General features: G+C 38.0%; 2 protein-coding genes across 14 annotated transcripts in view; one reads left to right on the top strand and one right to left on the bottom strand.

Moving 5' to 3' along the window:
- ASAH1 (N-acylsphingosine amidohydrolase 1) overlaps window positions 1-6,079 on the top strand; it is a 34,593-nt gene extending 28,514 nt beyond the window's left edge. The window contains exons 11-14 of one of the 2 annotated variants that reach the window (XM_058525035.1): window positions 2,831-2,962; window positions 3,148-3,187; window positions 3,658-3,714; window positions 4,941-6,079. In XM_058525035.1, the coding sequence (XP_058381018.1) occupies window positions 2,831-2,962; window positions 3,148-3,187; window positions 3,658-3,714; window positions 4,941-5,030 (319 nt within the window). In that variant the 3' untranslated portion in view covers window positions 5,031-6,079. Of the gene's footprint in view, window positions 1-2,830; window positions 2,963-3,063; window positions 3,188-3,657; window positions 3,715-4,940 lie in introns of both variants that reach the window. The other variant, XM_058525034.1, reaches the window with a different exon arrangement.
- A 9,633-nt stretch (window positions 6,080-15,712) lies between these two features.
- PCM1 (pericentriolar material 1) overlaps window positions 15,713-17,747 on the bottom strand; it is an 89,617-nt gene continuing 87,582 nt past the window's right edge. For all 12 annotated transcript variants that reach the window (XM_058525056.1, XM_058525047.1, XM_058525055.1 and 9 more), the window contains one exon: window positions 15,713-17,737. In XM_058525056.1, coding sequence (XP_058381039.1) covers window positions 17,712-17,737 — 26 coding nt within the window. In that variant the 3' untranslated portion in view covers window positions 15,713-17,711. The remainder of the gene's footprint in view (window positions 17,738-17,747) is intronic.

Raw genomic sequence — 17,747 nt, forward strand, 5'->3', positions numbered from 1 at the left:
GATTTCCTTCTTTTCTATGGCTAAATAATATTCTATTGTATATATACCACATTTTCTTCATCCATTCATCCTTCGACGGACACTTAGGTTTCTTCCATGTCTTGGCTATTGTAAATAATGCTCTATGGGAGTGCAGATATCTTTTTGAGTTAGTGTTTTTGTTTCCTTCAGGTAAATACCCACCAGTAGAATTACTGGATCATATGGTAGATATATTTTTAATTTTTTGAGGAACCTCCATACTGTTTTCCACAGTGGCTGCACCAGTTTACATTCCCACCAACAGTGCAGAAAGGTTCCCTTTTCTTCACATCCTCACCAACACTTATGATCTGTCTTTTTGATAACAGCCATTCTAACAGGTGAGAGGTGATATCTCTTTGTGGTTTTGGTTTGCATTTCCTGATGATTAGTGATGTTGAACACCTTTTCATGTACCTGTTGACCATCTGTATGTCTTTGGAAAAATGTCTAGTTAGATCCTCTGCCCTTTTTAAAATCAGATTGTTTTTTTTGCTAGTGAGTTGTATGAGTTCTTGATATTTTTTGGATATTAACCCCTTACCAGTTTTATGATTTGCAAATATTTTTTCCCATTCGGTAGGTTGTCTTTTCATTTTGTTGATGGTTTTCTTTGCTGTGCAGAAACTTTTTAGTTTGATGTAGTTCCTCTTGTTTATTTTTATTTTTGTTGCCTTTGCTTTTGGTGTCAATTCCAAAAACTAATCACCAAGACCAATGTCAAGGAGCTTACCAGCTGTTTTATTCTAGGAGTTTTATGGTTTCAGGTCTTCTGTTCAAGTCTTAATCCATTTTGAGTTGATTTTTGTGTATAGTGTAAGACAGTGGTCCAGTTTTATTTTTTGGCATGCGGCTGTCCAGTTTTCCCAGCACCATTTACTGAAGAGACTTTCCTTTCTCCATTGTATATTCTTGGCTCCTTTGTTGTACATTAATTGACCATATATGCGTGGGTTTGTGTCTGGTTCTCTATTCTGTTCCATTGATCTATGTGTCTGTTTTTACGCCAATACCATACTGTTTTGATTACTGTAGCTTTGCAGTATGTTTTACATCAGGAAGTGTGATGACTCTAGCTTTGTTCTTCTTTCTCAAGACTGCTTTGGCTATCTACGATCTTTTGTGGTTCCATACAAATTTTAGGATTGTTTGTTCTATTTCTGTGAAAAATGCCACTGAAATTTTGATAGGGATTGCATTGAATCTGTAGATTGCTTTTGGTAGTATGGACATTTTAGCAGTATTAATTCCTCCAATCCATGAACGTGGAGTATCTTTCCATTTATTTGTGTCGTCTTCCATTTCTTTCATTGTCTTAGTTTTCAGTGTATAGGTTTTTCACCTCCTTAGTTAAATTTATTCCTAGGTATTTTATTCTTTTTGTTGCAATTATAAATGGGATTGTTTTTCTTAATTTCTCTGATAGTTCATTATTGGTACATAGAAATGCAACTGATTTTTGTATATTCATTTTATATCCTGCAACTTTACTGAATTTATTAATTCTGATAGTTTTTTGGTGGAGTCTTTAGGGTTTTCCATATATAATATGTCATCTGCAAATAGTGACAGTTTTACCTCTTCCTTTCTGATTTGGATGCCTTTTATTTCTTTTTCTTGCCTAAACTGCTCTGGCTAGTGCTGCCAGTACTATATTGAATAAAAATGGTAACAATGGGCATCTTGGTCTTGTTCCTAATCTTAGAGGAAAAACTTTCAGCTTTTCACCATTGACTATGATGTTAACTATGGGCCTGTCATATATGGCCTCCATTATGCTGAGGTACGTTCCCTCTATACCCACTTTGTTGAGAGTTTTTATCATAAATGGATGTTGATTTTTGTCAAATGCTGTTTCTGTATCTATTGAGATGATCATGTGGTATCTATCCTTCATTTTGTTACTGTGGTGTGTCACACTGACTGATTTGCGGATGTTGAACCATTCTTGCATCCCTGAAATAAATCCCACTTGATCATGGTGAATGATCCTTTTAATGTATTGTAGTTTATTTTAAATTACTCGTATTAGAATATAAAAATATTTCCCAGCTTATCTTCCATTGAGGAATTATTTCAGAATTTCTCAGGTGAACCTTTGACACTCATGGAATTCTTCATGTTTTCTGTGTGTGTGTGTGTTTATAGCAAGGAAGTGAACTGATTTAAAAAGTGCTAGGGATAGTGCCACTATGAAGAGCACCTATAAATTTTTCTTGGTGTACCAAAAAAAAAAACACCCATGCACAAAAGAAAAATGGTACAATAAAAATCTCCATTTAAATTGTAATACCTACTAACCTAGAAGTTATATTGTGCGCTGGTGCAGAAATCTTACGATAGCAAAACTACCTTTAACCAGCACTACATCCAAATGACCTAGAATAAATGGGCATCAATCCTATTTTTAATGCTTTCCAAGGAGTAATATTTAGTAGTCTTCTTTGAAAATCTACTTCAATTTTTACTAGCCCTAATTTTTAAGGTTTACTTTTTATTCCCTAAATCCTGTATACGGTAATTAATATTTCCCTTTGTTTTATTGTTGAGTGAAAGGCAGAGACAGTGAGGGTGAGGATGATTTCTTGAGGCTGCTTTTTCTCTCAGATTAGAGGGAACACTTCAGATCTCAGTGTTTCACTACATAGGAGGGAGGGATTGTTCCTCCCTGAGCCATTGTTCACCATCCTTTTTTAAAACATATGTTCCTCAGAAACTTGTTTTTCCTTAGTTTCCACAGCTAAAAAATTTTCATTCCAAGTCGACTAAAAATGTTTCCTTTTTTTTTTTTTTTAACGTTTCTATGTAGTTATGAAGAAGCCAAGAATATATTGACCAAAACCAAGATATTGGCCCCAGCGTACTTTATCCTGGGAGGCAACAAGTCTGGGGAGGGTTGTGTGATTACACGAGACAGGAAACAAGCTTTGGATGTATACGAGTAAGTACACTTGTTAAAGTAAGTAGGAACTCAGGCGTAGACTAACATATGTACAGGTTTAAGGTGTGAAGCCTAAGAGAAATCTCTCTTTTTATATCTAGACTCAACCCCAAGCAGGGTAGATGGTATGTGGTACAAACAAATTATGACCGTTGGAAAAATCCCTTCTTCCTTGATGATCGCAGAACACCCACAAAGATGTGTCTAAACCGGACATCCCAAAAGGTACAGTCACAATATCATACATAAAAAGAAATGGTGACCATTAAAGATTATCTTAGTTCTGGCATTTTTCTTTGGCCTTTCTTTGGCCTGATAAACCTTCTGTTATTCAGTATCTCTGGAAAATCCTTCTGTTATTCAGTATCTCTGGAAAATCGCCCCTTTTTTTGTTTTGTTTTTAACTTAAAGAGCAAATTTTGCTGTACTTTTCCTTTCTTTTTCTAATGCCAGACACCACTCTATGAAGTTGAATGATAAACAGGCCAGAGTTAAAGAGGGGAGGAAAAGAGAGAAAGAAAAAGTGATACATTAGAACCATTACCTGTGCTTCTAACAGTGACCCCAAGGGAAATTCTTTTAGGGGGGCTGGAGGGAGGTTGAAGAATGTCTTGGTTTCTAATGACCCCTTTGTGTGGGTAAGGCTGCTGACATCTGTGTTTAACTTACTGAACAAAACTATTTTTGTGTTTCAGAATATCTCATTTGCAACTATATATGATGTTCTGTCAACAAAACCTGTCCTCAACAAGGTATTTTTAAAATATATATATATTTGCTTTTAGGGAAAGAGTCTGGCCCTCTGTTTTATCTTTCCCTGTTATCTTGGATCAGTTGGAGCTGGAATCCCAAGTTATGTTCAGCTTGAGGCTGATTTTTTAAAATGTTTTTGTGTGACTAAAACCATAACTCTTGGGATGTCACAAAGATGCTGATGACTGTGGCTTGATGTCCAAATTGGTCAGAGTATTGTTGCCAGTTTTACCACATGGCATTTGAATTGTCTGGCATTTGACTCTTGGCTTCTCCCTGTCTGTCAGAAATCTCATGCTGTACACTACAACAAACACTTCAACTCAACAGAACAAAGTTTGAAGTCCATCTTCAGACAAAGCTTTGTGTCTTGGTGGATTAGAGTTTCTTTTAAACTTGATTATAGCCTTTTAGCTTTTCCCCACACTATAGCTACTAAATGCAAAAAGCTTCCTAATCATCCCCTTCGCTAATCGTTCTCTTTTGTGTATTCTGGGAATACCAACTTTCCCATTTGTTTCTTCTCTTCTTTTCCTTGGTCCTTTTCCCTAATCCTCCCTAAAATCAGTGTGCATTACCTCTGCCAGAACAAATTCGTCCTGCCTGTTAGCATTGGGATCAGAACGTGACTCCTGCAGGGAGCCTTCCTTAAGCCCACTGACCCTGTCAGACTTCTCACTTGGCCCACACTCGCTTCCTGAGAGCTCCCAGTTGGGTTACTTACAGATCCTGTGTGCCTCCCTTCTTGAGTCTGGGTGTGTGCCTTGTAGTGTGTGTGCCTGCAGTTCTCCACTGTATTAGTGATGCTTCAGGATAGAGAGAGCCAGAGCTAAACTGTTCATACTCCACAGCATATCGTTAGGCTCTGCATGACTGCAAGTTATACACTGAGGAGAGGTTAAGTGAGTCTTAAAGCCTTGGTGTTGAAGCAGTATACTGCTCAGGAATAAGACCTTGTAAGGAACTGAAAAAATTCTCTCCTGAGTCTGTTTATAGTCATGACCTGGAATAATGGTTCCATTGAAGTTAGTTGTTTTGATTATTATTTAATTATTATTTGGATCTTTATATTATGTAATATTTATTTTTATATCTTATATTATATATTAACTATTTAATATAAAGTAACTTCATAAAGCAATTGCATAAGTATAGAAATGCTAATATGAGTCAGAAGATCTTAGAATTCAACACATCCCTAAAGTAAAAATAACTTTTCTTTCAGCTGACTGTATACACAGCCTTGATGGATGTCACCAAAGGTCAATTTGAAACTTACCTGCGGGATTGCCCAGACCCCTGCATAGCTTGGTGAGCACACACCTGGCCTACAGAAAGCGCTCTGTGACCTGAAGATGGGAGCTTGCACATGGCTGGTCGGTGCAGCCATCTGATCTCCTTCCAAAGACTAAGACTCAGGGCAGGTTCTCTTTGACGCTTGAGTTTGTCCTTCTTGTTATGTTTATAATTCACAGGCTATTTTTGCCATAACAGTTGATTGTTCTTATTTACAGATGACTTCTTTAAGTAAAGTACAACAATTGTCTAGAATTTGCTGAGTTTCATTTCACTTGGACATTTGGGGATGGAGATGGGCAGTTAAACTATTGTGGGACCCACCTCCATGGAGTAAAGCAAGATTCTCTGTGGGTGTTGAATCTGGTACATCTGTGCGAGTAATAGTTAAAATAGTCCACATTGTTCAATTTTTCACTTTTATCTACATATTTTTATGTTTTTCTGCATAGCAGTCTTTTCCTCCTGGTTCTAACCACTAGTTAAATTAATATACCATTGTCTTTGCTGTTTGTGACAGCAATGTAATTTCACTAACTTTGATTGGAGGGAGATGAGACAGACATTGAACTGTATATTTCTCTTCATGGGCAATCCATGGGCCTTTGACTCTGAACTGAAGTACTTTTTGGGGTTCATGAAGTAATCTGTATGCAAGGCAGTCTTTTATACACAGAATTGAAGTGTTCCCTTTTTTGTAATCACCCTACCTCCCAGTAATCCCAGGAAGTAGTTAGCTTCAAAAACTGAGTCTCAGGTTCTGTGAATTAACAGAAAATAAATAGGTCAAAGACTTGTAGAAAATGAGAGGTGAACCCATTACTTTAAACTCTCATAAGTATCATTCATTTAATTTTTTAATTTGTCCTTCTGATCAATATGTATTTTTTAAAAACTAGTTACTAAAAATGTTTTTCAGAAATCTATTCATGAGAAGTGCTAACAGAACTTAATCTTTCAAACTTTCATAATTAACTGTGAAGTGGATGCCAGTTGGGCAAGACTGTATCCACTTCCTTTCTGTATAATGTCATGACATTCAATAAACAGTCACTGGAAGTAGTGTCAGCAGTCGTGTATGCTGATTGAGTATGTACCTGTGTGTTGGTTTGGGGGTGGGGCAGAGATCCGGAATATAATATCTGAAAATTAAATTACAAGGGATATGTAGGTGGGTTATTCAACTTATAACTAAATGGTCACAATCTTACACGACTAATCCTTACCACCTCTTAACCCAGTGGTATCAACCCAGTGCGCAGGTGTCCAAAGGCAGCTCTTCCCACCCACAGACAGGAGGTGCTTCCACAAAACGATAGTGATGCCAGTATTATCTTAGCGAAGCAAGAGGAATTACAAGAGGATTTGTGTTAAAATAGGATTTGATTAATTAAAAACAAACTTCGGGGGCCAGCCTGGTGGCGTAGCAGTTAAGTGCGTGCGCTCCGCTGCTGGCGGCCCGGGTTTGAATCCTGGGCACGCACTGACGCACTGCTTGTCAGGCCATGCTGTGGCGACGTCCCATATAAAGTGGAGGAGGATGGACATGGATGTTAGCCCAGGGCCAGTCTTCCTCAGCAAAAAGAGGAGGATTGGCACAGATGTTAGCTCAGGGCTCATCTCCCTCACAAAAAAAAAAACAAACTTCGGATTTTGTCCTTCCTATAAAAATGAAGTGAAGTAAGCTTGTGTTTTTTTCTAAAGTAGTAGCATTTGATATGCATGATAATAAAGAGATGAGATGCTGTTTCAGGCCAATTCCTCAGTTTGGACTGAACCAAAGAATTTGGAAGAAATAACAACTGGTATTAACATTTTAGGTAGTATTGTTTAGTGGTGAAAAAGCAGTTTATAAAACAGGATATACAGTATAAGCCTATTTATGTAATACTTTATACATGTACTTATGCATAACTAGATATACATCTAGAATATAGAAAGATGAGTAGGAGGATGGTTACCAAAATGTTGACAATGGTTATCCCTGTATAGTGGTGTTAAGGGCTGTTTTAATTTGGACAAGACATTAATGAGACTATATTTTTAGAAATACTGGATGAAATTAAGAGACAGGTTGGATCCAAACCATGGGCTATAATTTCCCCACCTAGTTTTAGGGAGTCTGATTTAAAATGGAGGGCTGAGTTGGACCTATATTCCTTCACACGTGTAGTTCTAAAATAACTTACCTAAGCAATAGCTCCTGCTCATACAGAACTTCCTATGTACCAGGCCTTTGAGGCATGTTTACATACATCATCTTACTTCATCTTCTCAACAAACGCAGTTACACTAGTGATCCTGCTTTCCGACGGTGAAAGTAAGGTTAAGTAACTTGCTCCAAGTCGCGTTAACAGAAGGCGTTCGAGCCAGGATTGGAGCCACGTCTGTCCAACTCTTGTGCTTTTAACCAGGACACTCTGGTTGTTAACATGACAAATAGGACTGGGAAACAGTTTTGTCCTAGGAGACCCTCATTGGAGGGAATGTCCCAAGCCATGATGCTGAGTCTGGACTTGGACAGTGCCTTCTACTAGTTCTCTGCAAATCATCCATGTTTCCTTAGGGACTGGGAACCCTTTGGAGTTAGGAACTTGATGACAGCCATACTAACAGGTCACCTGTTTCTCATTACCCTGAGTCTAAGCTCAGCTTGTGGGGAGTCAGAGAACCTCAGTCTATTCGTGGCCATGACCCTGCGCTACATTAGAAATATGAACAGCTCTGAAATGGAAAAGCTTGAGCGTTACTGAAGTTAGTCCTACAGACTGTGAGGGACAGTTTTTTAGCTGATGTAAATTTACACAATATTCACCAGCCTAGCACTGTATATGACAAATGTGGCCAAGCAGGCCGCAGACTACACTGCTGTGCACTAGGCCTGTGAAGCCTAAGGAGGGGTGGTTGGGCTCCTCAGCCATTACCACAACCAAACTGGTGGTGGCAGCTTGTAGAGTGTTGTCAGCTCACATGGGAGCAGGCCTTTCTTTTCCCCCAGGGGACTCCCTCCCTTTCACATTGGGAGAGCAGTTTCCCAACCAGATGCCACAGGGAAACTGGTATGTGTTGGGCAATCTCCATGGTGTCTTGTGACAGCTTTTGTCCCAGACTGTCTGTCCCTAAGCGTTCCAAGGCTTGTCTAGCAAATAGCCTTGGAAGATAGAGACAGGGTCTCCCTCTGGGGCAGAGGACAGATTTGTTTCCTGACTAGGATAATAAAGACCGTCGTCTCTCTGCAGGGCAAAGGTAGGACAGGCTGGCTAGCAGAGCAGCTGCCTGACATCACTGGGGTTTCCTAAGCTGGGCTTCCTCAGCTGTGATTCAGATGCATTGTGTGTGCGCCATCTGCTTGGGCTGTTAGCACATGGGACTCGGGGTGCAGGGGGAATTGATGTGAACCTTAAGTTCGTGCTGCCTGGTATGCCAGGAGTAATAAAGCCCTCTGCCTCTGACCCAGGAGTCAGCCAGCATCCATGCACCTGTGGCACGCTAACTCATGAGCTTGCAAGCAGGGTAAAATCTCAGGCCCTCCCTGCTTGTTGACAGTGTGCTGCACCTGGGTTACAGATGTGCCTGGAGGTACTGATCCCCTCAGCCCGTGGGGCAGCTGTTTCCCACAGCACCAGCCTCGTCTGGGGCTCCATGCAGGGCAGGCCTGAGCAAAGTGGAGTTGACTGCCTTGCCCCGTGGACTCACCAGGCTGGGGATGGAGGTGGGCGCGCAGGGCCCAGGACAAGTTGGCAAAGATCACTGGCGCTGCAAACCAGGAGGGAGCCCGAGCCCACTAGGTTTTGCCTAGCAAATTCAAAATCCATGTAAAAATATCTAGCCATTCAGCCCTCACTGGGGGGTCCGCCCAGTTTTTTTTCACCAGGACCCAGACCTGACTCGTTGCCCTGGTCCTCGCTGATAGCAAAAACATCTGGAACTTGTTGCTCCCTGGACAGTTTGGAGCAAGACCCAGCTGGTGCTGTAGCACCTCACCTGGTGTAGATGTCACCACTGCCCAGACCAACAAGCGGTCTGCGGCGCGGCTGGAGCAGTTTATGATGTTCCAGGTGCCATGGAGCCCAGCACGCAAGCCCACTGCAGAGGTGGGCGGGAGGCCAAGAGGAGAGTGCGCCCCTGGTGTTGCAGCTCCAGGCGCAGCCAGCACCTGCGCTTCACATACATCTGATGCCTGTGTCCGTGTGCAGCCGACAGGCCAGTGTGGAGGCATCCAACCAAGTTAACTGCCCGTGACTGCATTAACAATGCCTGCGCCTTCTGCAAAGCAGGGCGGCAGCATCATTTTGAAATACTTGATAAGAAAATTTTGATTGAATTCAAAATCCGTTTCCGAAGATATTTTAGTATTAATCAATGAAAAGAAAAAGAGCTATTCACCATCAAATATAATTGCCACTGCTGTAAATTATTGAATGGTTGTAAGATGTTGCTTTAAATTTATCACCCAGTTATGCATACAAAGCATCCTCAATGATTTTCAAAAATCTGACTAGATCTTGATCAATTGTAACAATTTCAAATATAAAATATTACAAGTTTGTAGTTTTAAATATTTTGTAGTATCTTCCCTGATACTTTATCTTTTGTTCATAATTTACACGTTTCATAATTATTTAGTAGGAGTGTCATGAATTTTTCACGAAGTCCGCGTGTTCCCCCCAGCTTACCTCAGCATGTCTTACACTGTCGTTTTCTTTGTGTACCATGGTATGAACAAAGTTTGGACAGCACTGTCACAGAGCTCTGACAGAATGTGAACCGGGAGACCGGGTTCTAGTTCTGATTCCTTCACCACCTAGCTGTGTGGCTTAGGACAAGCCGCTCAGCCTCCTTGCACCTTCATATCTGCTTTTGTAAAATGAGGGTTTAACCCTAATTTTCTCTAAGGTTTCCTCTAGCTATATGAATCTAGATTTAAACTGTAGCTCAGGGTACCAGGTAATTCAGTAGCAGCCAACCCCCAGGTGTGGTTGGACACGTTAGAATGGCTGTAGTTTTCGTTATTCCTCTTCGGCTTAACAGTGATATGGAAGTGTTTCTTCATTTCAAAATATAAGGGGCTTTACCGGTTTTGTCATTAAGTTTTACTTTATCTGCACAGATCCAGGGAAGGTGATCTGTATGGTACCAATCCTTTGAAATTGGTTGAGATTTTTATGGTCCAGTGAAAACGTTCCCTGTACAGCAGCTGGATTTAGTAATCTATATATCTTTGTCCATTTCATAAACTTGTTAATCATACTGTTCAGATAGTCTATATCTTTAGTGATTTTTGGATTCCTGAGCAATCAATTAAGAAATTTTGAAAGCTTTCACCCTGAATGTGACTTTATCCTCAATCTCCTTGTACTGTCAATTTTTGCTTTACGTATTTTGAGGTTTTATTTTAGGTTCATAAAATTGTTACATCATCACGGTGAAGTCAATATCTATTCATTATGATTTATTTAAATATATTTTTGTACCATTAACTGTCCAGCTTTTGGGGGCAGGATGGGAGTTAGTATTCCCTGGTGTGCCTTTTACATCCTTTTAGTTTTAACCTTACAGAATTCTTACAATTTAGAGGTATCTCTTAAAAGTGCACATAGCAGTATTTTCAAAATATCAAATCCAACCACCAATGCATTTTTACTAGAGCACTTAGTCTATTTACATTTACAGAATTACTGTGTCGGCACCTATTTCTACTATCTTAGATGCGTTTCTACTGCCTTCTAATTATCCTGCCCTTTTGTGAATTCTTATCTTCCTCTTACACATATGTTTTAAATTCTATTTTTTTCCCTCCGTAAGTTTGGAAGACACACTTTCTATTTTTATATTTATAGTGGTTACCCTATAAATTGCAACATGCCTATTTATCTTATCAAAGCCTAAAGTTAATTTGTATCTCTATTATTCCTTAAGAAGACAAAGGCCTCAGAATACTTTAACTCAATTTGCCCACCTCCCAACTCACTGTCATCTTGTATGCTATTTGTACTTCGTTTTCTCTTAACCACAAGAGACAATATTAATACTGTTTCACATAGTGAATGTTTGTTTAGACTTATACACATATTTACTACATTATTAGCTCATTATTCCTTCTCACAACTCAATCTTCCACCTGGGATCATTTTCCCTCTGCCAAATGAAAATTTTATTTAGAGAGTCTATTGATGAAAACAATTTTCAGACTCTGTTTGAATACGTCTTTTCCTTGAAGGAAATTTTTGCTGGGCACATAATTCTAGATTAAACTGTTATTCTCTTTGAATGTCACTGCTGAGAAGCAAGCTGTCGGTCCAATTATTCTCCATTGAAGGTAGGTAGTGTCCTTTCACTCTGGTGGCTTTTAGGATCTTTGGGTTTTCTTTGTAGTTCTGAAGTTTCAATGTTTCTGGATTTTTTTTTCTATTTTTCTTATTTTGAATTTGTTGGCTTTCTTGATCTGTGGACGGTTATTTTTCATTATTCTGGGAATTCTCAGCTATTATCTCTTCAAATATTGCCTCTGCCCAATCTCTTTCTCCTTTCCTTCTGGAACTCCACTTAGATGCATGTTAAACCACCTTCTTCTGTTTTATGTCATAACTTATCTTTCATACTTTACATATCTGTATCTTTCATTCTGTGTAATTTCTTTAGGTCTACCTCCCAGTTAAGTAAGTAATTCTGCCGTGGTAAATCTGCTGTTGAAGCCTTTCACAGTTTCTAATTTCAGTTATTATATTTTTATATATTGAATATTTGACTCTTTTACAAATCTAGGTAATTTTTTTTAAAGACTATTGGTTTTACTCATATTTTAGATCTTTTTTATCTTTTTAAGCATATTTATATTCTGGGTTTGATAGCTGAGGTGTCTAAACCTTTGCAGGTCTGATTCTGCTGTGTTTCTGCTAGTTCATGTTTGTGATGCCTTGTTTCCTTTATGTTTCTTTCTCATTTGTGACAACAAGCATATATCTCATGGGACGTTATCTGTGGAAATCCTTTGAGGACTAGGTTGAAGGAGAGGATCTGATTTACTTCTGCCAGGCCTGAGGGTACTACCACTGTAAATTAAATTCTTGTCTTGGGGGTTTTGTAGACCCGGGATACTGTGTTTTCAGAGGCAGGCTATCATTTTGAATTCTTAGAGAAGATCCTCATACCAACAAAGGATCAGGAGAGGCAGGTTTTCTCGTGAGTAGACTGGAGCTGAGTGAATAATGGGGGAAATGAGAAATGAGGTAAAGATAGGGAACTGACCCTATAGGGCCTCGTAAAGACTTTTTTGCTTTTATGTGGAGTGAAACAGAAAAGCTACCAACATCATCTGAAGAGAATCACTCTGGCTGCTGTGATAACACTAAGTCATAGAAAGCCGAGGCAGGAAGAGGCAGGGCCACTGGGATGCTCCCACGACAATCCAGGAAAGAGGTAAGGGTGGCTTGAATAAAGATGGCAGAAGAGGTAGTGCGATTTGGTTAGATTCTAGCTATATTTTAAAGGTAGAGCTGACTGGTTGGATCACAGAGGTGAGCTACAGATAATTACAAGGTTTCTGTCTTGAGAAAGTAGGATGGAATTGCCCTTTATTAAATTTTGAGAAGACTGTGGAAAAATCAGATTTGTGGTAATCCAAAGCTCAGTTTTGGACACATTAAGTTTGAGAAACCTACTAGACATTCAAAAGTAGAACCTGGAGTTTGAGGGGTGAGGGAGGGTGTCTTGACATATCAACTTGGAAGTAGGCAGACTACAGATGACAGTTCAAGTTACGAGGTTAGATGAGATCACCAAGGTAACAAGTGTTTAATCGCGAGATCTAAAGATTAAGTCTTGGGGAATGCCAATGTTTAACTATTGTGAGACTCTCAACATATTTCCCTATGAATTTCTTGAATCTTACTTTACAGAAATACTAGAATGTCAAGGTTGGAAGACTGATTTAAAACATCATTTGGCTGTTTACATTTAATGTTGGGGAAAGGGCTAGATAATGTCTTACTTTGGTTCTACAACGCCTAGAGGGCGTAGGAAGAAAAACTGTTACTCTGCAGTGGCACCCTTCTCCTGTGCTGTGGAGCATGTTTTGGGGAACATGCCCCAAGACCACCTCTATTGAGTAACAATGAGAAAGTCCATATTTTTTTCAGGTTTTGCCATGATGCCAAGGAATGGGTTGGAGGCTCCCAAATCATGAAATGATTGACGAAAGGTGGGGTCACATGCATCCTTGTAATTTAATTCCAATTTTGTTATGAAATAGAGATACTATAGGTTCTCAATACTTTCTTGTTCAGTGTGACTTTAATAAACATTGATAATTATTTGTACAATTGCTTATCCACTGACTTCCATTTTTAATTCTTTTCATAAATCTTCCTTTGAGTGATGTAAACATTTGACAAAATGTAAATACTAAAAGTATCTTTGGATCCAAGACAATTCTTTCATTTTGCAGATAGGAAAATGAGGAACAGAGGGGGTTAAATAACATCAGTATGTTTTTGTGCATCATGTTTCCAAATGTCATAGTAATATTATCTATTGTTTTATTATAATACTGTCCAAATATGATCTGTGAAAGAATTTTAAGTTAAAGAACAAAAGGGCTCTAATGTATTAAAATGACTGCTAATATTGACAGAAGAAAAGCTGAACTATACAATGTTATATAAACTGAGCTTTTGAGTCCTGACAGTCTCTTGGAGGGTATAGAAATTTTCTACATGAAAGTCTAAGACTAACTGCTGAGACCACCAGAGAGTAAGTTTCAGAATCACATGAAGTAAGAAATGGAAAATTTATATATTTTTGTGGTCAGAAAACATTTACATCTTGAAATATGCCTTATTTTTCCAGCTATTACCAGCAATTATACTCAAATACAATTCAATGATGGATCACAAAAAAAGGGTTAGTAGAAATTAATCTAATGAACTTGTATAACCTAAATCTGACAATCATTGTTGGTGAATATAAAGAAAAACAGGGAGGAGAAAAAGAAAGGGGCAATCATTTGTGATATAATCCAAGATAAAACTGAAAAATTATAATCCAAAAAACTTTGAAATACTGATTTTGTAGCTTAAAATCATTCCTCCACCTGTGTCTTAAACATTTTTGAGGGGTGTGGGGATAGTAAGAATGAAGGAGTGGAAGGAAGAGCAATGAAATGCAGTAGAAAGAAGACATCCAGAATGGTGCAAGTGACCCTGGGGAAACTCCACCTCTAAGAGCCATTACAATTAAGGCTCTTTAGACTTGGTTGGTGTCCTCACCTAAGGAGTATATAGCCAGGACATGTCAGAAAAGAAGGTCAGGCAAAGAACACGTGGAAGTGATTGTGGGTTCTGGTACACAGTCAGTGTTTACAACTCTTAGAAACCGATTTAAAGATATGTTGGTTAGAGCATTGAAAAGTAAGCAAAAACCTCACTACTGAGTTGCCTAAGTTTGAGGAGAACCTTAGCTCTTCTTTTCCTGTGCCTTTCTTTTCTCCAGTGTGGCTACATACATGATACTTTACATTTGTATAGCACTTGTCATCAAAGCATTTCCGTGAACACTACTTCATCTGACAGAGTAACCAAATGCCTATTTCCCTTCTAGGAAGATACCGAATATCAGCTGTGAGGCAACAGGTGAAGGAGGGAGGGAGATGGGAGAGAACCCTCAATGTAGGTGTCCACAGTCTCACTAAAAGCGAGGTTTAACACAAATGTTGACTATTACTACTGAGAATTGGTATAGTACTTTCTAATTTTCAAAGCCTTTTCGTCCAGTCATTTGAGCAACAAAATGGCCTTAAGCAAGCAACTATACTCTGAGAGATATAATTCATTAAAGGTGAAGATTTCTAGCAAAATAACTTAACATTTACAATTATATTATGTTTTAAATTAATCACATGTGATTTGCTAGACCTGTATATCGGAGATAACTAATTACATGTAGGAAAAGTCTTAATGCAAGAAATATATTAAGTATGTAAGAGAGAATAGAACTCCATTGTACTCAACTTTCTGCTGTGATTAGTTTTTAAAATAACCAAATCAATACCTTTCTGTAAATTGCCAGCCCAAAGGTTATTCTGTTATGGATATTTCTGAGTCTGGGCAGATGAAATGAAATGATAATGTAATTAAAACTCTTTTTATATATGAATCAAAGTCTTAATAGGCATAGGATTTCCTTCTGTTCCTTAATGAAAAATGAGCCAGCCAGAGACACAGTGAATCTGAGGAAGAAATTGGGCATGCAAAGACAGTGAACATTAAGGTAACAACGAGAGCTGTGTGGCAAGAACAAGATACGCTGGCTCTTCCAAGCAAGGCCACTGAGCAACCATATTTGTACAGTGAAATAAGTGAAATCCAGAGCAAATTATTTCTTTGACAGATGAAGAATGAGCTGTTTACATTGAAGGAAGTTGGGCAATAAACAAGAAACATGCCAGTTCTAATTCTGAGTGAATGTGAGAATGTTCTCTACATGGTATATAAAATAGATACAACTAAGAAAGAGTATGGCTGCACTGTAAAAAAAAAAAAAAGGTCTCAAGTTTAATAAATCTCTCTGGCTAGTCAATATGTCATTATTTTTTATGTCTTTTTTTTTTTTTTCACATTTAAAATTGTCAAGTAAGCCATAATTCTGGAATAAATTCTAAAGCATTAATGAGCATGTCAACTTAAATGAAAATACAATTCAAGGTTGAATGTAGGATATACATTTATTAACAGTGAAAAAGCATTTACCCAAAGTGAATGTTACAAAATACAAAGAGTCCCTGCATGGTCTGGCGAGCTCACTATTGTAGGCATTATCTCACCCTGCATGGGGTTCTCTCTCACGCATTTTGACCTCTTCTCCCTCTTTTATATCTGACCAAAATTTTAACTTAAAAATGAAGACAAACAGGAATATTTAATTCCCTTTAGCAACAGTTATTAAGGAAAAACATATTAAACAAGTTATCTGCTCTCAAGCCCTAGGTATTTTAAAACGAAATTATCTACTAAAATAGAAAACAATAGATGAGATTACAGCGGCTATAACACAAGTGAAATAAGCAAGTTTGATAAGGTTCATACGTACTACAGTGATAACTAAGACGTTAAGTACAATTCTTCCACTGTGTCGATCTTTAATAAGCATGCAGGGAGAGAGAGAGAAAGAGAGAGAGACAGCCGTAATATGTAAGGCTTGGCTTGAATACCAAAATGAAGTTTTCCCCTCTTCCTGTTCAGAGTCTAGAAAACAAATACAGAACTTGAGTATACATATAATGTAACTTATTGTTTCAGTTTCCCTGAAGTCAGGCCAACAGGATAAGAATTCCTGATTCTGGAATGATAGTTTTCTGAATAGGTTTTATTAAAGTTGGAGATACACGTTTCACATAATTTAAATTAAATAGCAATATAGTAAATGTCCTCATAGGGAAATCCTCATTTAATACTCCCTCATTGGACATTATAGTTTCTACTGAAGTATCAGGCAAGTAAGAATTTTAAAGGAATACCAACCAAATTCTTTTCTTAAGGGGTACTTCAGTCAACTGTTAACAAATTTGAAAGACTACTTGGAACTACTTCTTCATATTTTATTCAAGGAAAAACCTGTAAGGTTGACTTAATTGTTAAGTGGCTCTGTGAAGCCTTACTGGGTATATGACAAGTTTGGGATCTAAAGTAAATCACCTTTTAAGAGCTGATTTACTTAACGATGAAGAAATCACATACATTTTCGCTACTTAACACTCTCTCTCACTACACACAGAAGCAACTGCTATGTTTTGGTTTTAAACTATCACCTCAAAAGGCAAGTTTGTCCGAAGACATACAGAACCTTAATGTTCTGGTACATAAAATTTAGTTCTATTAATCCCTACTTGAAAGAGTTCGGTTTCTCATTTAAAATTAATCACAATGTTACTTGTCTGTGCAGAGATACTCCCTAATTACATAAAACTTTTTTTTATTTTTAGACTGCGGCAACATAGATAGGAATTGAATTCTGGAAAATATTTATCTAATAGATAATTATGTAAGTTCTAGGTACTAAGGACACGTGTTCTAAACTTAACTTATTATCCAATTTGAATAGAATATCAATATATATTCTATAGTAACTTCACAGATATGCTGGATACCTTTATAACCTGCCCTATTCTTACACAGGAATAAGACATGCAGGTATCTAAAAGAGTTTAGACCCAATAGCAGCAACACTGGCATTATTTGGAAGCCTGGCCAAATGGCTGGGCTTTATAACAAATAGCATATTTCTCTAACTCTTCACCATTCAAGACTTGACTCTTCTCTGAATGGCCTAATTATACAGAACAGTGACTTGCTGTATAGAATTCAACATAATTTCCAAAAAAAGATACTTTACAGATAAGTCCAAACTTTATTTAAAACTACATTTTAAATTTAACGTTACCAAACATCACAATGGGGGATAAAAGTCAAGATCAAAAAAAAAAAGAAAAGAAAAAAACCTCACAGTGTATCAAGGCTTGAATCTGTCCAGAATTCAGTTTCTGATGTTTTAAACTGCCATGGGCAGAAATTAGCACACCTATCAAAAATGCAGTGTCAAACTAATTTACATTTTTTACAGATCAAAACAGATGTTTATTTAGTGCCATTTGCATATATGTATTGACTATGTAAAGAGAGAGTTAGATGAGCCTCTGAAAGACATCTCATATACTTTGGGCTCCCACTGTTTCTGAAAAACA

The sequence above is a fragment of the Diceros bicornis genome, chromosome 29 (assembly GCF_020826845.1).
Source record: "Diceros bicornis minor isolate mBicDic1 chromosome 29, mDicBic1.mat.cur, whole genome shotgun sequence".
Lineage (NCBI taxonomy): Eukaryota > Metazoa > Chordata > Mammalia > Perissodactyla > Rhinocerotidae > Diceros > Diceros bicornis.